This window comes from Colossoma macropomum, unplaced genomic scaffold (genome assembly GCF_904425465.1).
Source record: "Colossoma macropomum unplaced genomic scaffold, Colossoma_macropomum, whole genome shotgun sequence".
Lineage (NCBI taxonomy): Eukaryota > Metazoa > Chordata > Actinopteri > Characiformes > Serrasalmidae > Colossoma > Colossoma macropomum.
The window spans coordinates 30910117-30934426 of record NW_023494785.1 but is presented as its reverse complement, the minus strand read 5'-3'; the positions used below and the strand labels follow the sequence as shown (position 1 = coordinate 30934426).

The 24310-nt window shown below is 38.1% G+C and overlaps 1 protein-coding gene across 1 annotated transcript in view; it reads left to right on the top strand.

Moving 5' to 3' along the window:
- The window catches only part of LOC118821708 (transmembrane protein 65-like), a 68019-nt gene that overhangs the window by 27918 nt on the left and 15791 nt on the right, over positions 1 to 24310 (top strand). Inside the window, exons 3-6 of the mRNA XM_036590443.1 lie at positions 3895 to 3939; positions 6229 to 6296; positions 6833 to 6887; positions 23932 to 23974. Coding sequence (XP_036446336.1) covers positions 3895 to 3939; positions 6229 to 6296; positions 6833 to 6887; positions 23932 to 23974 — 211 coding nt within the window. The remainder of the gene's footprint in view (positions 1 to 3894; positions 3940 to 6228; positions 6297 to 6832; positions 6888 to 23931; positions 23975 to 24310) is intronic.

Here is a 24310-nt window from a genome sequence, read left to right as displayed (position 1 = left end):
AGAAGATAAATGTGTAAACAATGTTTTTTCCAGCTTTTCTTTTCTTAATCTATAAGCTGCAGGCTGGATGTCAGGGTGTCGTTTAGAGGCACAGCACCCCAGTATCCAATATATAATAAATAAATAAATAAATAAATATGCAAAACAAACACTGCAGTAATCAGAATTGTGGTAAAGAATGCCAAAAAACTTTACAATAGAAACGTGAATGATTTAACTTTTGGCTGATCCACATAGAGCTCCAGTTGATCTACTAAATTTTAAGAATATTGTTTATTTGTGTGATGATTGTGACACCCAAACGTTTAGGAACATAGTTTGAGGCTGTTTCATTAGAATGACCCAGCCCCAGTTTCTGACCACAAAAGTTCTCTTAGCTGGATATTTTTGAGTGCCGGTCCACTCTCAGCCTAGCAGTGACAGTGTGTAGAAACTCGAGAAACAGCACTGTGTCTGATGCACTCAAATCAGCACCACACACACTACCATACTACTACCACTTCAGTGTCACTTCTGTGTTGAGTTCTGTGGTCAGAAAATGACCAATGATAAATGGATTAGAGAGTGTTTAATGATAAATTGTGCATTAACATATGGTCTACAGTCTGTAATTGTGCTCCTATGTAGTGGACCTATAAAGTAAGTGGGGCTCATAAACTGGCCAGTGAGGGGAAGGTTGGTGTTTCAAATAAAGTGGCCGGTCTCAGGTATACATTATTTATTACCTGTCAAGTCTTTGCAGTGTGGAGACCTGGATTGGCTGGAATGAGCACAGTTTATCCTGTGTTTTCATGTTGTGCAGACCGACTAAGTTTCCTGAAACAGGATGCCCCATATAAGCCAGATATTGTAAGATAGATATTAGATACTGTCCTCCTGTAAAATCCATGCCCATAAGTGGGATGGTTTTCTGTATCAACCTTAGGTTGATCTGTAAAAATTTCTCATATCGAATAGGAGGAGCACTATAATGTAGAGGAATATGGCAAACATATATCACAATACACAGTATGAATCATTATGTTCAGTTTTTCTGTGGTTTGATAAGTTTGAAAAGAGAAAAAAGAGCCAGTAGTGCCACAAAAATATTATTAAAACTATTAATACGGTGATTTTTATTTAACAATTTACATGCTGTGCTAAAGTAAATCTGGTTAAACAGGATTAATTATGCTCTCATGTGTGTTTCTTTGTTCTTTAAGTACTGACGATGTCCACGATATACTCAGAAAAACGTATTTTGACATAATTTATTACAGTAATCATAGAATATTGTCGTATTGCTTATCCCTACTTAGATGTAATGTGGCCCTTTGTCTGATGTCTTTTTTTTCCTCAGAAACTACTCCTTGTAATAACATGTTTTCTTCACCCTCTCTGTCTAGAGCAGAGGTGGCGAACTGCAGTCCTCGGGGTCGTCCAGCATAGTTGGTGATTTTCCTGCTCTTAACACACTATTGAAACCTGGCAGTGGGCTACTTAGTGGAATGAGGCATGTCTGAGTAGGAAAATCACCAAACTTTGCTGGACTCTAGTCAGGACTCTAGTTCACCACCCCTCATCTAGAGCATGGTGTGTGAGGTTGCACACAAAGAGGTATTTCGCTTTCAGAGTTGTGAACTCGACTGTCAAACTAAGACTATCAAAACTAAGTGATCAGAAAATTATTACATAAAAATAGAAACAAATAAGAAATAAAGATCAAAACAGTAATTAAGCACAAGTTATTCATTTTCAGCTGATATTTCTGAGGAGATTACATAGAAAATCTAATTGCTTAAAGAAAGGGTGAGACAGAAGAAAATAAATGAAAAAACAGGAGCTTTCAAAACTGAAAATATTAATTTTGAAATTAATAAATTCTTTTAAAAAGATATATTAAGAAAATAACAACCATGAAATACATGATAGACCATCAAAAAAGCTTTCATCTTTGAGAAAGAGAAGAAAATCAAGCTCCACTCTTGCTTTACGTCTGAAACAATCCACATGTGCTTCTGTCCAAGACAACTCAACACTTGCCTATACATCGATCAGGCAAAACATTATGACCACCTCCTTGTTTCTATGCTCATTGTCCATTTTATCAGCTCCACTTACTGTATAGGTGCTCTTAGTAGATGTAGTCCATCTGTTTCTCTGCATACTTTGTTAGCCCCCTTTCACCCTGTTCTTCAGTGGTCAGGACCCCCATGGACCCTCACAGAGCAGGTACTATTTGGGTGGTGGATCTTTCTTAGCACTGCAGTAACACTGATGTGGTAGTGGTGTGTTATGTGTGTTGTGCTGGTCTAAGTGGATCAGACAGCAGTGCTGCTGGAATTTTTAAACACTCTGTCCACTCACTGTCCACTCTATTAGACACTCCTACCTTGTCAGTCCACCTTGTAGATGTAAAGTCAGAGTCGATAGCTCATCTGCTGCTGCACAGTTTGTGTTGGTCAATCTCTAGTCCTTCATCAGTGGTCACAGGACGCTGTTGGCTGGATATTTTTGGTTGGTGGACTATTCTCAGTCCAGCAGTGGCACTGAGGTGTTTAAAAACTCCAGCAGCACTGCTGTGTCTGATCCACTTGTACCAGCACAACACACACTAACACACCACCACCACATCAGTGTTACTGCATTGCTGAGAATGATCCAGCACCCAAATAGTACCTGCTCTGTGAGGGTCCGTGGGAGTCCTGACCACTGAAGAACACGGTAAAAGGGGGCTAACAAAGTCTGCAGAGAAACAGATGGACTACAGTCTGTAACTGTAGAACTACAAAGTAAAATGCACCTATATAGTAAGTGGAGCTGATAAAATGGACAATGAGTGTAGAAACAAGGTCATAATGTTATGCGTGATCGATATAAGCTGTTACTGAGAAAAGAAAATAGACCAAAAAAAAGAACAGAATTTGCAAATCAGACGTAGAGGCTGCTGAGCTCAACATGCCTCAACATGACTGAATTTGTGTGTCAAAGACTGAACTTTGGAGGTGTGGACAAATATCCCTGCAGATTTCTTTGAAAAACTGAAAGTGAGTCTCCCAAAAAGAATAGAAACTGTAAGGCAAAGTGTAACATACTGAAAATTTTGATATTATATTTTTTTGTAGAGGCATTGCTATAATTTAAAAAGATATATATTTTTTTAAACTCTTTTTTCCTTGGTGCTGAAAAATGAGTGAAAAATGAGAACTTGCACGTAATGGTCATTTTGACTCTCATTTGGTCTCTGACTTTTGCACAGTACTATAAATACATACATACACACATACATAAAGATTACAGTTAGAACTGACTAACATAAGTAGATACCAAAAAAAGAACTGTCAGATGTAAGTAATCAATTAGAATGATTAAGTAAGATAAAAACTTAACAAAAGAGGAGAGCCAGCTAAGATCATATGACAGTGACATATGGTGTCATATGACATATGGCTGAGTGGAGGTGGTTAGAGATTAAACGTTTTGTCGAGTGACACAAGCAAGTGTAGTTTTAATGCTGTAATACATTCAAACTGGTGCACTGTAGCTAAAAGCAAATTCTCCCAGCTCGGTTAAAGCTAAAGGGTGATCCAGTCTCTGGATTAATTCTAATAATTTTCATTATTTACAGTGAGCACTGATGTAATATTGACCCAGGTATGTGTTTAGTAACAGTTTTTCTCATTACAGAAGTAATTTGGCTAACCTCAATATTGAATTTTGACGCATCTGTTTAGCTCAGGTTAGTTTGAGCTTCTGTGTGTGCTCAGCTGTGTATTTGTCTCAGGAGGGTCCAGTGTGCAGTCAGAGCTGTCTAATCCACCTTGCCCTGCTGCCCACAAACGACTCCAAGGTCCCGCTTCGCATTTATGTCTCAGGAGATGACGTGGGGATTTTTTTCTCTCTCTCTTCTTACAGAGCAGCTGGAAATGGCTCCTCCAACTGCAGCTCAGCTGAGATATGGTAAGTGTTTATGCATGACTGTGTGCGTGTGTGTGAGGGAGGAAATGTGTGCCCATTTTCACATTCCACAAACACATTTCTTTGTAAATTGCCTTGCACCTCTCTCAGCTAGGCCAGTTCCTCTCTTCTCATCAGTGAAATGGCTGACAAAGTTGGATGTGAGTGCAAAGAAAGACCAACCCGGAATACTGTTTGCCAAACCTCTATCACTTTCCAGCTCATAACTTGTTTTAATGCGCACATAAGCATAATGCTGCTTGTTAACTGACAAACTTAAAATCACAGACATGACCAATGAAAACATCAAACATAGCACTGCACAAGGCTTTAGGTTTTAATGAATGAAAAAACGCAGCCTAATATAACAGATATGATGGTAACCTAATGTAGTCTACTTACTACGTTATACCATGTTCTATTAGCCCGAATGAATAAACATATATGGCCTGACTGGGGCTAGTGCAAAGTTCAAATGCATAGTTTAAACAACAGTCTACATAAAGTGTGTCACAGTACAGCTTTCAAGCAATTTTGTCAATGGACTGACTACATTGGCTAACTGTGATTAGCTAGGTGATGTTTAAAAAAAGAGTCAGTTTTAGCCTTAGAACTGTCATGGTTCTAAATACCATTTGTCATTTTTGTTGAGAAATACCAACCTTTCCACATGAGCAGGGGTCAGTCTTAGACTCCAGCATGTCTGGGTGTCTGGGTCAACTCTTGGCCAGCTCCATCCACTCGAGCAGAAGGCGTAGAAAAACTTGTGCTTCACGAAGTAGGACTACCTTAATGAGCTGCACTCTTGCTCCCTCAATTCAAAAACAAATTCAAGTTCAAGTTCAGTGAAAACTTGTATAGTCAAATATCAGATGTTCACTGGAAATTACATTTAAGTTAAACTTTTTAACCAAAAGCATTGATAGAACATTTGTTTATCTGGTTGATTATCTGGTTAACAGTTAATCGGTTAATCATTAACATCCCTAGTCCAAAGGCTAGTTTAAATAAAAGCCCTTCTTTACTTCCCTTTACCATTTTTACCTAAAACGTCTGTTTTTCCACTCATTTTGAAGATACACAGTCTGTACAGTGCTGTAACTGCCATGTTTGGCTAATCAATAGGCTAATAGATGCACTATTTCCACTATCTCCACCCATACATTCCAGCTCAGAAAAAAGTAATGCATGCTCGGTGGAAAAGTACCATTAGAAAGGAGTTTTATATAGTAAAAATGTTCCACTTAACCCTTAGAGATCTTGAGTTGTAATTGTAGTTTGTCATGTACTCTTCAAAAAAATGGCTCTACTACATCACAGTTTAAACCGATAACATATTGTAGTCTCCCTCCATCTCTAATGAGCTGCAGCAACCCAACAAGAAGCTTAGCCATGAACCTCATTCTTGAGTGGCCTCCATATTTAAGCTCTAAGCCTCTTTGAGCACACTCATTTGAAGAGGATATTGAAGAGTGCTGTGGTCATTATGGTGGGCTTCAGAGTTCATCCTGCTGGGTATTAAGGGAGTGGCCTCTGCAGCATGTCCAGTTTTAATGAGTTGTTCCGCTCCATGAATGCTAAACATTCTTCTTCTGTCAAACTATTGACTGTTGTATTGTACAGTTGTGTGAACCCTTTGGACTAATCTGGGTTTTTGCATGAATAGCTTCTAAAACATAATATGATGTTTATTTTTTAAGTTATTATTATAAATTAAAACCGTTTTATGATATGCGTTTTCATCAGTTACTTTTGTTTTAAGCTGTTTGTTCCGACTGCTTGCATGCTGAACGTTTCTATGTCAAATATGTACAAATACAGCTTTTAAATGGCCATTCATGGCTCTCTTGATAGTGATGGCTCTCTTGAAGTTATTTCCAGCCACTGCTATGGTGAATTTGTTACTAAAAAATATTGTTAAGCAAGCCAAACACAGCTTAGTTATATCACTAATATCAGCATCAGAGGACAACTTTTGGACGCTATACCGGAGACCTATGGATAAATCAAGCTAAGAAATAACTCACATAGCTATAGCAATATGCACTGCTTTTTAAATTAGACAAATACTTTCTTTGGGGTCAAGCTAAACTAAATAAATGCAATTAATAGCAATTAAGCTACACAGTATGATTTGTTGCAATCGTTTGGCAGTCCTACGAAGTACACATAAAAACAGGTGGATGGAAGCCTATCTGTGCAATTGTCCAGTATTGTGTTGTTTTCACAGCAGTTATTGAAGCTCTTCTTATTTTATCCATTATAGTCTGATTGATCTGTTTTCTCTTCCAGTGCTGCTCCACAATGCTATCCCCTTCATTGGCTTCGGCTTCCTGGACAATGCCATCATGATTGTTGCAGTAAGTTCCATTTATTATTGAAGGGAAAAGGCGGCATTTTAGCCAATTAGCTGCTTGTGGTTGTGTGAAAAAGAAATACAATATAAGCTGCTTGTGGCTGTTAAAATGAAAGACACATTCATTCTCAAGCTTTTGAAAAGGCCTTAGCCACACGCTGATAAGAGGTGCATTCAGGCTGAGCTGAGCCCAGCAGGTGGTCTCATGGGTTTTTCTCAGGTCAGATAAAGCCCTCAAGTTCAGGCCTGAAACCTTTTTCTGAGCACTTAATGTCACAGCTATCTGTCTTTATTCAGCACAGCTCTTCAAGCTCATTTTTGCACAAGCCTCACTTATTGTGAGTCAGTATGAAGTGCTTCTCTTCAGACTTGAACCATTCAATTTTAATGTGTGCACTTCAGCTGCACTCATCATGACGGTTCTAGTGGAGCGACAGGATGTTCCACACCACAGTCAGTTCACACAAAGAAGGCTTTTGATGAGTCTATGTCAGTTTACCTGAATCTTCTTAAACTAATCACAGGTGCCTTTGTTTACAGGGAACACAGATCGAGCTGTCCATAGGAGTGATCTTCGGCATCTCAACCATGGCAGGTACAGTTTGGGAACGTTTGAGCTAAAATGTGTTTTTTAAGTTGGAATGTTCATGACCAGTCAAAAAATGTGGGCACACCTCTGTGAATGTAGTGCTGTGGTTCTCAAGTCTCAGACTGGTATTGGTCTCGACCATTGGTTTCGCCAAATTTAGTTTCTGGTCCTGTCTGAATCCAGCTATTATTACAAAAATGATATTTATTTGTATTTTCTTTCTTTAACTGTCAGTAATGTGCACTGACTTGTATTCAAGCTGCACAGAATCCAATAGTTGCGTATGTCTGTGTTTGATTTAGCCAAATGGATTAGAAAACTGCCACGTTTGTGTTTACAAGTAGATGAGATGATTTATTATGATTTGAACATGATGTAAAACTAATCTTGTTTGTTTTGTGTAAAGAAAAACTACTCCGCATATTTTGCCATGTTTGTGTCAATCTCTAACATCAGAACAAATGGAAAAGATTCAGATTCGAGGTGCAGACCCGAACCTGTGAATACAGAAGGTAAATTGAATACAGATGTAATTTATGGCTACCACTAATGACTATTTTTCTATTGATTAATCTCTCTACCATTTTACCATTTTACCATCTAAATGATTAATTTTCCTCCAAAAAATCTAATTATGGCATTCCCTACACAAAGAATTGTTCTTAAAGTAATGCCAGAAATAAAATACTTAGATAACTGTCCCATCAAGCAAAAACATGCAAGAACACACACACTGTCACTGTCAGTCAGCATGGAATAAGCCCAGATTGTAGCCTAAACATTTTCACTTATTCAAAGGAGGCTCTACAGTAGCAGGCAGACAACTTTTAGAAACTTCTTTTGCATTATTTCGCCATAATTTTTAAAAGTTGTAGCATTGAATGGAGCTGACCAATGACTGGAGCCAAAAACGACTGACGTCATGCATGCAGCAATTACATAGTATATTTCAGGAAAAGCATTTGTAATCTGAATTAAAGTATTTAAGACATCAAAAAGTTGAATTAATTTATTTTAAAATGTTGCATTGTTTAAAAATCTATGTTTTTTTAATCATTGCTTGCGTCGACTGTTCTTGGCAGCCCTAATGTAATTCATTATATTACTATGTAATAGATTATATAATTATATACTTTCATTTAAACAGTTAAGTAAAAAGCTTTAGAATGGTTGCAATGACTCAACAAAAAAATGTAAAAAGGCCAGGCATTTGGACTGAAAGCCATCAAAGACTAGTTAAGGCTTGGCCACCAGGGGGACTATATTTTTAGGGTCTTGATCTTGACTTTTTTATTCTTGACCTTTATGGTCTTGGTGTCACTCTCATTTGGTCTTTGTCTTAACGTGGTCTCTGCCCCCTTTAGACTCAGTCTTAGCACTCGTTTAGTCATAGTCTTTCACTTGTCTTGGCCTTAACAAAGATGCTCTCTACTAGAGTCCTATGTATTTCATAATCTTAGCCAATTTAATCTTAGATATAATCTAGAGGCTTATGCTTAAATACTTGAAGTTACAAAGAGATATATAATAAAGTCAGTGCCTGTGTATGAATTTATTTCCAAAGGAAACATTTGAAATAAAATGGATTTTTTAAAAATGCCCCTAAAATAAATAGTTTTCAGCAGCCAACAAGGTCTCAGCACTTTATTAGGAACATTATACTGGATAGGGCCTCTCTTTACTCTCAAAACAGTCTCAAATCTGAATTCCATAAGATGTTGAAAACATTCCTTTGAGAATCTGGTCCATGCTGACATGATTGCATTATGCAGTTGCTGCAGATATTTCAGATGCACTTTCATGCATTGGATTCAGATCTGCTGACTGAGAAGGCCACTGAAGAACTTTAAACTCATTATCATGTTCATGAAACCAGTTTGAGATGGCTTTTGCTTTGTGCCATGGTGCGTTATGATGCTGGAAATAGCAGCTCAATTGTGGCCATGAAGGGATGCACACTGTCAGCAGCAATACTCAAATAGGCTGTGGCATTCAAGTGATGATTGGAATGAACAGGCCCAAGGTGTGCCAAGAATACATTCCTCACACCATTACACCACCTCCACCAGCCTGGACTGTTGACACAAGGCAGGTTGGGTATATGGATTCACGCTGTTGGCGCTACATTTTGGCCCTAGCATCTGTTTGCCAGACCAGACTATGTTTTTCCAGACTTCAGCTGTCCAGTTTTGGTGAGCCTGTGCCCACTGGAGCCTCAGCTTTCTGTTCTTAGCTGACAGAAGTGGAACCCGACATGGTGTTCTGCTGTTGTAGCCCATCTGCCTCAGGTTTAATGTGTTGTGCATTTTTCTGCTCACCACAATTGCACAGAGTGGTTATCTGAGTTACCATAGCCTTTCTGTCAGCTTGAACCAGTCTGGTGATTTTCCGTTGACCTCTGTCATCAACAAGATGTTTCTGTCCTCAGAACTCCCACTCACTGGATTCCTTTTTTTCTTCATCATTCTGAGTAAACTCTAGAAACTTTTAGAAAGGTTTAGATACTCAGGCTGTGGTAAACCCAGGTTTAGATACTCAGGCTGCACTTAATCCAGGTTTAGATACTCAGGCTGTGATTAATCCTCTTGCCCATGCACAAGAAAGCGTGATGTTTATGATGAATAGCCAGTTACGTGAAACATGAGGAAAAGTTGCTAGTGAGGAGTTGCCAAAGAAAAAATACTCATACTACCTAAATATGTGGAAAGTAAAGCATTCTACATGGCGACTGCCACCAGAGTTTGACTGAACTAAGCTTAAAGTTAGCTGGGTGAGCAAGAAATACTGTGTGCTGAGACAGACCCCAGATCCATTTTCCTGAGAAGGTTATCTGTAGTTTAATTTGTAACTTTTTAGAGCATCCCAAATGAGCATCCAATCATCAGTAAAACAAAAATATTATAAATATATTTGTTTTAGACAGCATGTGGTCATTGTTATTAGTCAGCATGTAATTTTACAGTACATTAGCTAGCAAGTTGGAGGGCCCCCCCAAAAAAAACACCTTTCAAACTGCACTCACAGAAATGACATGGATTTCATGGCCGAGCCATGTTTTTCAAAATGAGCTGATCAGATATAACTTCATTTTTAATGTATAACTTACATTGTTCCAGAAAGAATACAGACTTACATCAATACAATGAACAACAACAATAAAAACTGTGGAAGAAAAGTGAAATCTACCACATGAAAGAAGCAAAACTGAGCTTAACTTGGGTGCATCAATTATAAGTTAACGTCATCGCCATAATAAACAGATTGTTTCTTTTGTGAGAGTTTATCTCTCCACACTGATGAAGTGATTGTTAAGTTACATTTCTCTTTTTCATGTGCTAGAGGAAGTCAGTGTGCTGTGGCAGGTAATTAAACTCTCACGAAAGAAAAGAAAATTCAGAATAAAATCTGCATTTAACAGTCAAATTTAGCTTGTTGATATGAAAGCTGGAAAGAAAATCACCAGGAGTGCTGTGTGTAAGAGTGATTTTAATTATCCTGCTAGTAGTCAGCCTGTTTTTATGATGTATCTGTAATCTTATTACTGTCTTTTTTTCTGTACTGTAACCGTTTTTTAGCATCATGATTACATAACACTGTTTCATACCCAACTCTGGTCCCAACTCTGGTCCTAACTCAGTCGTTTTTTTCCCTAAAGGTGGACAAGAGATAGTGTAAGAGAGAGAGCAAGTAAAAAAAAAATATCCTGCAGTAGTTTTTCTTTTGGTATAAAAATTGAACCCCATGCGGTCGTACTGCACGTATGGATATACATCTCTGGCAAGTGTAATTACAAGAAACCACAAATATCATCAGTTTTTTCTTATTATGCTGTGTTATGACTGAGATACAGGGAGAGGTCTGTAATAGAAGTGGAGTTGGGGGAGAGGAGCCAGCCAGCTGTGTGGAAGCGGAATATGTGGTGAAATTGCTCTCCCATGTGAGACGCTCGAGCGAATGTGATGTTATTGATTTTCCTTTTTATGGCTCTAGGTTTGCCCCCAGTGCTTCTCAGCTCAGGGTGAGAGACATACCTGGATCTATCGCAGCGAGCTGTGTGGAGCTATTTCAAATAACACAGTGCTGTTAAAAGGAATAGTTTGATGAAAAATCATATTTACAGAATTTTTCCTCCCTTATGTCATATTTCTATCAGTCAGAACCAAGCCATGGTTGGTGTCTGAAGTTTGCTTCTTTAGTTTTATACTGGAGCTGTGAAGATATGGCTAAAATGTAATGGAAGCTTAGCTATACCCTACAAATCAGCACTGTGCAACCTGCATACCTACAGTACTGTGCAAAAGTCAGAGATCACTCTTGCATTTATTTAATTTCCAGTCAAAATGGCAACCTAACTATTCAAGCTATTCATTTTTCAGCTTATATTGACATATATTTAACAAAAAAGTATCACACAAGCCTCAACAACTAAATAAATCATATTTTTCAGTATTTAGTGTGTCCACCCTTCACCTGTACTATAGCTTCCATTCTTTTCAAGTGACTTGCTATCAGTTTTTAAAAAATCTGAAGGGGAACAGAATATCAGTAAATCCTTTGGAAACAGCTTTTATTGGGATGGACACAGCTCATTGTTGTTAAGAGTGTAAGGATGGAAGAGTTAAAGTACATAAAAATGAAGAGTGGACCAATTAAATACTGATAGATTTGAAATTATACTTAGTGTTGAAGGCTTTTGTGTACTTTTTTGTTAAATATGTTTTCTGTTTTTTCCTGACACTGAAAAATAACTCGTACTTAATGACGATTTGACTGGAAATGAAAAAAGAGTGGTCTTTGACTTTAAAAAGTAGATTTGCTCATGTGATTTTCACACTGTATAACATAATATTACAGCTAAAAACAGAAGTAGCAGCAATTCTGCACTTTTGCTTATATTTATGGATAACAGTAGCCATACAGTGTCTGAAACCACGTAAGTAAGTCTGTTTGAGTTTACAGTACAATTTGGCATGGTTTCATTTAGAAGATTTTAGCTTGTAGTTTTTGGTGGGGTTTAAGCTGCAATTACTCATTTGCCCAAGTGCAAAACTAAAGAACACAAGCACTGGACACCAAATAGGTCTTGGCTGATTGATTGCATCTGTGATAACAAGAAAACTGTGAAAATTAATCTTATAATTCCAAATAAGAAACTACACCAGTACACAGACACACTAGTCTCATTCCATTTTAGGCTGCTGTAATCTGCTGTGTGGGTGGATTGTGTCTATTTGGCCATGTTAGTGAGCTCTGATGGAATGTGGGATAGGTATGTTTTGGAGGTAGGATGGTGTGCCTCCTTCTCTCAGCCACACTGCTAGTCAATTTTTAAACTAGATATTTTATGCAGTGCACTGACATTCAGAAGAAAACGCTACGCTCTGAACTGTGACACCTAAGCCAAATATTCACTGTGCCACATATTGAGGTGAGAGAATGTAGGAATGTGAACTTCAACTGTGTGATTGGACGAGCCATTACAAACATTGTGTTCCAGAAGCAGTGGCATGCTTCTCATACTGCTATTTGACATTTGCAGATGAAAGCTGTTTGCATCAGCCTGACAGCAGGGATTTGTTGAAATGAGTAAAGACATTCTGTTGAAAGTGCAGATTTTCAGTCTGTTACCACATTTGTATTTGTAAGTAGAAAAAAGTTAAAACCTCCTAATTGTTGAGTTCAGGTGATTCAGCCACACCCATTGCTAACAGGTGTATAAAATCAAGCAATGAATCATAGCCAGACAATCTCCATAGACAAACAGTGGCAGTAGAGCTGGTCATACTGAAGAGCTCAGTGACTTTAAAGGTGGCACTGTCATAAGATGCTTCCTTTGCCATGAGTCAGTTCGTGAAATTTCTGCCTTGCCACATCTGCCCTGTTCAACTGTCAGTGCTATTATTGGAAATGAGAGCATCTAGAAGCAACAACTTAGCCACAAAGGGGTAGACCATGCAAACTAGCTCCAAAGTACCAGACTGCCTCTGCAAGCAACATTAGCACAAAAACTGTGTATTGGGAGCTTCATGAAGGGTGGTGCAAAGTACGCTGCCACTGGACTCTGGAGAAATGGAAATTTGTTCTCTGGAGTGACTAATCGTGCTTCACCATCTGACAGTCTGATGGACGGATCTGGGTTTGGTGGATGTCAGAAGAATGCTACGTAACGGAATGCCTAGTGCTATCAGTAAAGTTTGGTGGAGGAGGGATAATGGTCTAGGGCTGGCTTTCAGGGTTTGGTCTTGGCCCTGTAGTTCCAGTGTGGGGGTAATGTTAATGCCATGGCATACAAAGACATTTTAGACAATTCTATGCTTCCGGGTTTCTGGCAACAGTCTGAGCTTTTCTGTTTCAGTATGACTGTGCTCCTGTATAGACATGGTTTGATGAGCTTGATGTGGAGGAACTCCAGTGGCTTACATAAAGCCCTGACCTCAACCCTAATGAACACCTTTGGGATGAATTAAAATGTCAACTGCAAGCCAGGCCCTCTTGTCTAACATCAGTGCCTGACCTTACAAATGGGCTCAAATTCCCACAGACACACTCCAAAATTTAGTGTATTGCAAACTGACAATAATAACCATAGGTGTCTATGCATTCAAAAAGTTAAATGCGAATGTTCTGCAGAATTACTGCATATGTCATGGATAATGAGTAACACTGTTATAATGCATTCCATTATCTGAACAATTATGCCCAATCTAGCAAATTAGAAACAGCAGACCTGTATGCCTACCATCATCTCCGTGCACGAAGTGCACAAGCTCTGGAGGGAACTGTGATTACACAAGCAGGCAGCCAAGCCAAGCTAGTTTCTTTTTTCACAAGGAGGCCAGGGCTGAAGACTGCCATTGATCGTGCTTATGGAAATGGAACAGTAGCCCCAAAAGAGCAGGAAGCTGTTGTGAAGTGACTGAGGATACAAAAGCGGACAGTAATACTGTATGGAGGGCAGCATTGTTGTGTTTTTGCCTGGATAGTTTTGATCTCATTCCCTCATAGTCAAGCATGTCTGTCTGTTGTCTAGGTAGACCGTAGCTAGCAGTCTGTAATCTGGCCTTGCCTTTGGCGTTCCTCTCTCTTATAATAATATCTTATTATTTTAATTATCCTGCTAGTAGTCAGCCTGTTTTTATGATGTATCTGTAATCTTATTACTGTCTTTTTTTCTGTACTGTAACCGTTTTTTAGCATCATGATTACATAACACTGTTTTATACCCAACTCTGGTCCCAACTCTGGTCCAAACTCAGTCGTTTTTTTTCCCTAAAGGTGGACAAGAGATAGTGTAAGAGAGAGAGCACAGGAGGAAAGACCTGTGAGGTTTTTCAGAAGTACAACACAGATTTCAATAGAACAAAACCAATCCAAACTAATATCTCTGATTCTAAGAAAAAAAAAGTTTTTTAATGAAATTCTGTGATTAAAGCCGACTGTGACTAGGTGTTAGAAGACTACGCTGCTCCTTTGGCTCAATCCAGCTCGCCTCTGCCACACATCTGCGCTGTTCATGGGATTTAAATTTAAAGGTAAATTTTCCAAAACAATTTGAAAATAGATTATTTTGCCCAAAACTGAGCATAACACATAAAAGCCATTTGCCTGCCAGTTACATCCTAATGTCTGTATCTCATCAAAGCCAGGCAGCACACGAGTTTGTTTTTGTAGCAGAAATGCTGCTGTCACGTGATCAGCATATACAGTAGCAGTCAGAAGTTTGGACAAGCCTTACAAAAACACTATTTCAGCACTTCTTCAATAATTCATATGCTTCTGATGTACATAGCTGCTTGTTTTTAGGTGAAACTCTGATGTACAGTACCTCTCAGTTTTAACACATTTTCCTAGAAGGGCTTTCCTTTACTTTGTTTGCTATTTTCAAGATTTTAGAACAATAGTGAAGACATCAAAATAGGACGATATCGGAATCATATCAGTATCGGCAGATATCTGCTTTCAGAAGAATCATCTAATAAGATGTTAACCAATGTTAACATTTGACTGATATTTCAAAACAATATTTGATGTTGTATTTATTGTACTGCAGAAGAGCTGAACATTTAGGCAAAACCGGACTACTGAGCTAAAATGCCTGCATGTCCCCACAGAAATAAATGTTACTTTGTCTGTAATACTAATTCAGTGGAATCTAGTCTCTGTTTCAACATTTAAAAAATTATTAAACAAGTCAGAACCATTGCATATTTTGGATTTTTCAAAGTATTCGCCCTTTGCTTTAATACAGCTTTTCTTAGCGCTTTCTTTTCTAAGAAATAAAATTATTTGTGTTTTATTTCAAAAGTTTGTTTTGGAAACAAATTTATACATGTGCATCAATCTTGCTGTTCATATTTGTCTTAGAAACTAATTTTGAGCATTTAAGTATAATCCTTTAGATCAAAAGATCTTATGGTCTGTGTGTATGAACATACATTCAGTCAGTTGTGTCCTAAACTTTTGACAGGTACTGTAAATATTTGCCTATGATTATTACAGTCAGGGGTGAGTAATGGGAACCATGGCAAAGAAAGCTCATTATAAATGACTGTGTTTGAGAGAAAAAATCTGCACCTGCTACACATATGCTTGCCAGCAAACATCTATAAATGCAAATCATTCAGTTCTGAATGTTTTGGCTCCCATAGTTCATCACAGCTGGTATCTTGCTCCAAATACATAATTAATCAAAACACTGGCAGTCATAGGAGCTCACTGAACATGAGTTTTACTACACCAGAGCACAGCAGGATTGTAGTAGATTGATGGTTGTTTCACACATTGTATATTGTGTTCAATATGGTTATAGCAATGCATATACTTGAGAAATCTAAGACATAATGAGTTTTTGCTCACAGCCAAAGTTTGTGGAAGAGAGTGATAGATGTCAGTTTTTAATTGAACTGTTGTTTTTCTCTGTTTAAACTTTGGGATGTGTTGAATAGTCATGGTTAGAGGCTCCTTCGGCTCCTCATTATTATTGTTACCACCTGTGTCTTGTCTGTACTCCTTAGTTTCGCCTGTGTCTAGTGATGTTTGTGTCTGTATAAGCTTGCTGTTTAATGATATTCATCATAGTTTTAAAGGTCCCATTTCCTTCATTGTATTGCATTTTATTCCTGTGCCTTTAAAACTGATTTAAGATAAATGAGCTCTGTCGTGATTGGCTGCCCCATGTTGTGCCTCATTTAAAAGAGATGAAACCCTCCATAGAAGTTCAATATGAATGGATGGAGCTAGCTGTTACCAAAAAGTGAGGGAAATTCATTCTTTTGTGTTATGGACTCTTTAAGCACCGTTTGAGCTGAAGTAGTTTTACCAGAGGAGGTTCTGTAAGGGAATTTGTAAGAGATTTGGCTGCTTAGTACAGGATAAAATATCTCTGTTATTTCACCAAATCGACCCATATTGCATGGATTAACATATCACAGCATGGAATTTCACATTAGCAGTACATGACCGGTGACAGGTAAAACACTCAATAACAATAACAACACACAGCCTTGTATATTAGCAGGTTTTGTTATTATGAGGTAAATATGAAAAGCACTACTTTTACAGAGGGAGCTCTGGATTCAGAATCAAAGATGACTGTTAATACCTATTTCGAAGATTTTTCTTGCCCTGTTTCTGAGAATGGATTGTTCTGTGAAGTATCTCTTCAAGTACTTTGACCCCTTGACCATGATGTTTGGCTGATCCTGAATTAAACAACTTTGTGCTTAACCTCAGTTCCTCACACATGGTGACAAATTGTTGATTCTGCATTTTCTTTTTCCAAACCAAATTTGGGTTTTGTGACATTGTTTCACACTGCAGTGGCTGAAGTGTACCAAATTATACACATGGGTGCTTGTTTATAGGCCAAAAATTGTACAGGGATACTGTCTTGATGTGTTACTGTCACATTTGCCACCATTCAAGACAGAAAAACCCCTTTGCTTGAAAATAGAGATGCCTAATATCTGTATGTCAAAGCAATAATAATAAACCTCACTTAGCTGCTTCTTTATGACTGATTCGTCAACCAATCACAACCAATCAGGACAGTGATGCAGTATGTTCCTTGATCTGTGTGCCAAATCAAACACAATGTTTCACTATTATTTTATTGCTGTTCGATTTCATTTATTGCAAATGACCACAGTTCCTTTGTTTAGTGTGAATCTCAGTACAGGTGAAGTGTTTGAGGATCTGCACCAAACAAGGTAGACATGAAAATGCCCTTAATATCTCACACCACCATGTGCAACTGTTTCCGGTGACTTATCACTGACAACAGCATTGTTATCTGAAAAAGCAGCTTAACTTGTGGTGTTTGTCACTTTATCTGAGACACTGTTAGCACACATGCAAGAGACTAAACAAAAATAAACGCTTAGCTGTGTATCTCTGAAAACACGTTCCATCTGTCAGGCAGCATTAGTTTAGGATGTTGTTCCCACATTTGGAGGATTCAGGGTTTCTCCACAGTTTGTGGTATAAGAGGAAGTTGAAGTGTGCAAGTGTGTCGTCTCAGGTGGTTTCGTTGTTTGTGAGATGTTTCCCAGACTGAAGAACAGCTCTGGAGAAAGTTCAAATGATGCTGAAAGTTCAGATGAGTGCTGCAGAGCTGTTTCAGTCTGCTCGTAAGGCCAGGAGGCTTCGCCAGAGCTGACAGTAGAACAAATCACTCACAGAGACAAATCAATGTATATGTGTTTTCTTCTTTGGAGAAAGCTGAAGAAATGGGTGCAGGTAGAGAAAGAAGTAGATGTAAGGATCATTTTTAGAGGACATCATATATGATGGATTTTCTTGGACTAAAAGATGCAGAATGCAGCTTTAGTGCAGGATTTGGGGAGTGCAAGCAGAATTGAAATTATAGTAGTTCTGCTTTTCTCATCTACTCAAAATCTTGGTGCCAACTAGGGCTACTACTAATGACTATTTATATAATCAATTAATGTTGTCTTTTTAAAAATTAATTGGCTCATCTAATGATTTTGTTTCTGAAAAACAAATAAAAGAGAAATAAATAATTAAATAATAGCACAATTTGAAAATTCACCACTGAAATATCAAATTGCTTTTGTTTACATTACTGTTACATTTATTTCTCAGTTGAAATTGTTGCTCAATCAAAGGCGTCATTTAATACAGTAAATTATGGTCATATACAAAACATTAAATGTCCCTGGTCAAATTTTGTTTTGTTGATCTTCTAAAAGAACAAACTTAAAGATTTTTTGTGCACATTTTCCATTTTAAGTTTAACATATTGGAAAAAAATAAATGTGAAAAATAAAATGGGCCATAACTTTTGCACAGGCCATATTTTATGCTTTATATTTTCCCAATATGTTACAGTGAGCAAATAAACAGTAATTGTGCATTCAAATCTGTTACATTTTCATCCAGAGTGTTAATGAAGAAACACAAAATGACTTTATATTTCTTCTTTATTACTCAATTAGTGGCTATTGTTATTTTTCTTGTCTGATTTATGATTCTAGCACCTGTTTAATTAATTATCCATTTCCAATTTGTGTCACCCTGTGATGCTGAGTGGGGAATATCTGACTGGGCAATAGCTGATACATGATTAGCTGAAGGTTTCTGTATTAAACATTACTATAATTATGGCTGGCATGAATGACTGGCACACTTGTGATTTATGGCTGTGTATACAGATAGTAAGTATTAATGCACGCAACATAATTGTCCTAAGAGCATCCTAAAACAGATTAAACATCATCCCGTGCACTATTTTTATCCTCACTGGAATAACTGGACGGTGTTAGTCATTATTGAACTGCTACGTCAGCAGGGCATTAATGTAACTACACTGTACTTAACTTCACTGAAATGTTCCTCTCTTCCGTTAGATGTTCTGTTTTCCAAAATGTAGCCTGTAATGTTACCTGTACTGGACTGAAATGACCCACTTAGCTCAGTTAGTTACAGCACTGCCCTCGGGAGCACAAAACATTGGAACTAGTAATTAGTTTCATTTTGTCTCTTTTCGTTTGTGCATCAGTGTTGTGCTGCTGTAAAATTCCATCTTCTTTTACATGCTGTACATTGTAATGCACTTTGGTGGTCTTTCTTTCTTATCTTCATTTGTGCCGTCAGATGTTTTAAGTGGGGAACCTAATAACATGGGGCTTGTGAATTGCCTGTAGATGAGTTAACCAGTCAGAAACAACCAAACACAACACATGTAATATGATGCAATTGACCCACATTAACATTATTTAGTAATAGTAAGTAGCACAACGACAACAGAACATGGCCCTTTTTATATAAATAATATAGTCAAATTTCTCGACCAATCATAGCAGCCCTGGTGCCAACCTTCACCTGATATTAGATAGCCGTATTGTAGCCAATGCCTGGAATCTCCAGCGCTTATTTTGCAGAAGGATGTCTTATTTTATGACAGATTTCACAATGAATGACCTGTTTTTTCAGACGCTCACTGTGAAAACTGCAAATCGAGATTACTCAAACCTGCTGCCTTCGGTTTTACGCTACTCATTTCTCAGCCTGATGGATGTGGCGTTTGACTTTTTATGTGCCTTTGACGTTGTGTGGTGTGTGTCAAACACACTCAACTTGGACCTGTGCCAGAAAGCCTCTGCTCTTCCTTTTTCCTCCCCGTCCTTTTTCTGTTTTCCCTCTCTACTTCACTTTCTGTTTCTCCCTCTCTTTGTCTCTCTTCCTCATTCTCTTTTCGTCTCTAATGCAGGACGTTATTGAGGCCCCCCTTGTTACATTTGTTTAAAGTAAACTGTCACAGTGTAATGAGATAAAGCAGCTTTGCGTGGTTTCCTTTGAGATCAGAGTTTGATTGTTCGCCATCTGATATGAGTTTGCGGCTTCAGTGAATCAGAGAAAGCCACGTAATTTGTTCCCAGTGCAAAACCTTTGGGACTGTTTTTACCCTGAAAATTCCCACTGAGGATCTAAACCTCTTTTAAAGGAAAAACATACATAAAAACAAATGCAATCAGCATCCACTTTATTAGAAATCCCTACCTTGTAGGGTGTACCTCTATCTTGCTGGCACACTTAGAGACTGTAGATCATCTGTTGATGTACAGTTGTATTCTAGTCATCCTGTGGTCCTACATCAATGGTCAGTTTCTGACCACAGAGCTGTCCTTGGCTGGATATTTTTGAGTGGTGGACCACTCTCAACCTAGCAGGGACACTGGTGTGTCCACTCCAGCAACCACTTTGTCTAATACACTCACACCAGCACAACACACTGTGCCATTTCAGGTATTCGTTGAGGCTTCAGCTGATTGGCAGTAGTATTGTAAATCGCCAATAGATTCCAGCTATAGCAACTCCAAATCAATTTTGGCCATTTAAATCTCAGAAATCACACTGTCTGTAGCTTTAAGATTCCAGAAGTACAAAAGTAATCAGACTTGTTTCATAATCTTCATTTTCTTTTAGTATATTTTCTTTCAATGTGTCCATGTTCATAAGCTCACACATGTCTACGTATGTTGTGTGGGGCTTCTGAACAGTCTGTAGCAGCACATGGCAGCACCATGGTTATACTTGTTAAACATATAAAAAAAGACTGCAGGGACCACTTTCCCTCGTGAAATATTAATAAGGGTTTAAAAGACTTTAAAGTTGTGGTTATATAAAAGTTAGTAAAAATACAAAAAGGCAAAGCTTATTACTGTTATTAACAGCCTTATAATAATAGCAATAAACTACAGTATCGAAAGGAAAGCTATAGTAACAGTAACCGGTAGTGTGATTTTATAGGATGAGCTTTAGCTGTTTTAATATTTAAACAAGAAGCAGTTTTCTAGGTTTAAATAAGTTACACATTCTCTACAGGGAGCATACTTAAAGATGTTCTGCAGATTTTAATGCACAGTTTAATGTATTAACATATTGGAAAAAAATAAATGTGAAAAATAAAATTTTAATTGCACAGTTTAATGTATTAGGGAAAAAAACAAAATATAGCATGTTTCTTAACTTTCACACAGGCCACTGTATTTTTCCCTGTTTTTTTCCCCAGTTAAATTCAGCAAATAAACAGTAATTGTACATTAAAATGTGCAGAAGTGTGTTCTCTGTAGAGGATGTGTACTTATTTAATGTGGTTGTGATTAGACCAGGGTTCCCCAAACTTTTGCATACACCTGTATAGTCTGTAAACGCATGATTTATTAAACCTGTAGCAAAAACAGTAGCATTTCTGAGCAGAAAAACAAGCTTGTTTACTGTCTCTGGTTTAGGCTTCTGTGTGGTGTTACTACATAACCTGGTGTGCTGAAACAGATAATTGGAGAAAGGAGCCACAAAAAGGAGCAGGCTCTCAGTCAGTATTTACAGCTTTTTTCCTGATTGAGACCCGTCTTCTACCCCCCACTGTCCACCCCAACACAAACACACACACTACTAGCATTAATCTCCTGATTGCAACGGGGTGCTGTTGGATGATAATACATAGCATATGTTATCAAGTCTAGTATTATTATGTGTTGAAAATCATCCAGTACCCAAATAACATCTGGTTAGTGGACCTGTGCTTAGAAACTGACCAGTGATGAATGAAGTACAATGGGCTAATAGCTTGTTCATCAACAGTTGGGCTACCCTCTGTAATTGTATACTTACAGTGGGGTCCAAAAGTCTGAGACCACTTTAAAAATCAAGGATTGTTTTCATTTAATACTACAAATAACCAACAGAAAGTTTCAGAAGTTTGCACTATTTCTAGGTCATTATTCAAATTTAAGCAATTCGGAAATTAGTCAAAAACAGTGACCATATTAACACCTTTGTACCAACAGGTCAGATTTTTTTTTAGTTTTTTTTCTTCCTGTAAAGCTTGTGTTCAGATGACTCTCAGGTGGATTTAATCTACTTATCAAAGTGATAAGTATCTGTACCAACTGTCTTAAAAGCAAAAGGGGGACTAAAGCTACGTTCTAAAAACTTCTTTACAAGACTCATCGCTCAAATCCTATTTTTTGCTCAAATCCAATCTCTCTGACAGGATGGTTCACACTCGTTTAAGTGATTCAGATTTGTCATTAATTCGAACGAAACTGGCGTCCTGAAATGACCTGCATGAGCACATCCTACTCAGTAACGTCACGTGAATGAACCACGTGCATCAAGTGCACCATCAGCAAACAAACTAACGAGCAGAACGAGCCTTCGCTGCAAAGATAATTAACTCTGAACAGCTCTCAGCTGTTCATTATTAGAGCGAGACGAAGGTGAGAAAGGTGAGATGTGTTGCTTTCAACCGTTTACAGACTTTAACTTCTGTTTGGCGCTGCTGCCATGGTAACGCTGAATTATGGCGCATGCGCAGTGGAAAAAAAAGCGCATGAATTCCGATCTATGCGTTTACATTAAGGTCGCATGGCCACAAATCTGATACGTATCCAATCTAGGACCACATATGAATGTGGTCAGATTTGAAAAGATCAGATTTGCGTGTCCACACAGGCCTGAAAACATCAGATCTGAGTCACATTAGGGCAAAAAATTGGATTTATGCTACTTCAACCTGATAATGTGAACATAGCCTAAGAAGTACTAAGAAATTTTGAAATTCATGTAAATATTTCAAAGATTCTACTTTTCACTGAGATTGCTGATAGTATCATTTGTAATGAAAAAATAGCGTTAGGTAAGAAGAGAATGCTAAATAGAAGCATTTTCACCAGTTGTCTAAGATTACTGTTCTCTGAGATACCAACAGCTCTTCTCTCCTGTAGCTGATTTCATCCACTGGTATTCAGCATGTCATCACCATTAAATAATAGCGCTGTGCTACTTAGACACTTGGATCAATGCCTGCTGACTGATTGTGTAGATCAGTACCCAGCCCCAGTATCCTGCACACTAGGGCAATGATTCAGTCTGCCACGCTTGGTAGAGGATATCCGTAACCAGACTGAGGCTCTAATGAAGACGAATGGGAGTCTGAGATGCACATCCTCGTGTGTTTGTCTGGGATATAATATTTATTGACGTGTTGAGAATTGTCCTGTTAACCAGCAGAACACTTGCACCCTGTTACATTTAGACTTAATAACTTTATGACCATTTGAGGTCAACATGCTTCAAATTCCACTTTAAACATTAAATTCCAGGCACAGTTCTACATTACATCTGCCCACTACAGCAGATGGATGTCGTTGGCGTTCAGAGCTTAAAGGGGAATTCCACCAAGTTTTCTAAATATCTGCATAGTTAATCCAATAAAATGTGAACATTCAGAAGTCATTCAGAGTGGTTCAGTGTGAAGTGTATTTTAGAGCCTTTTGACATTTTAGAAAAACTTAGCGAGTCAGAATTGTTCACAGTGGTGGTGATCCGGACGTCTGAAGAGTTTAATGCCTCTAAAAGCTACGTCAGAGAAAGTTTCAGATAGTTTTAAGATAAGCGTGTAGCCTAAAATGTACCTGTAAATACAAGCAGATTACAGCAGTACATTGCAGGGCAAAATAGTTCCCTAAGAAAACTTATTTTTTTCATATTTATCTTTATTTTATCTTCTTGAACATTACATACAAACATGTAGGTTCACTGGTGGTTTTGGATAGTAAATAAAAATGACTATATTTGTGTTGTAGACAGAGTGACCCCTGGTTCCTATCACTATCACTGTAAAGAAAATCTGAGTAAGTTTCTCTATAATGAAGCATTTAACCTTATACCTTTCTGAACGACTCAACTATTGCAGTATGCAGACATTCTGAAAAAAACAACGGAAGTCCCGTTTAAAACTGAACTCCCAGTATTTTGGTCCTCTCTTTCATTCATAAATTCGCTTCTCATACTAGAGCCATAGGCATAGTCTGAACTAGTAAAATGATATATCACCAAGTTACAGTTAAAAATGTGAGCTTGTGCTCAGACAGACACTTTTAGCCTTAAGTCTTATAGATAGTCAGCAAAGGATACTCTGCTTGCATGCTCTAGTTGGTTCTGTTATGCTGACCTATTTTGGAAACAAGTTTGGCCTTTCTCAGTATTGTTCATTCATTCTCTCTCTCTCTCTCTCTCTCTGCAGCTGCTGCTCTCGGTAACCTGGTATCGGACTTGGCTGGACTTGGGTAAGAGCCTTTCTTGAACCTAAAGTTAAAGGGATTCCTAAATCCTCCATCTCAGTTTTTCCTTGACATCAAGCTGTCTTTATCAGCTGGGTAAATAGTCGGAAATGCTGATAAGTGCGGCTGGAAGCCAGATGGAGCTACTTTCACAGTGAATTACGATGGCAGTTGCGAAGACTAGTCTAGTCCTCACAAAGAGGCACTAATGTCAGGTCAGCAACATCTTCAAGTGGTTACAGAAACAGATGTTTTACGCAGAGGCTTCATGGATACATGCAGGTCTGTAAGCACTGACATGGAGAGGGACAAAAAACTGGCATCAGGATACTAGAATAATAA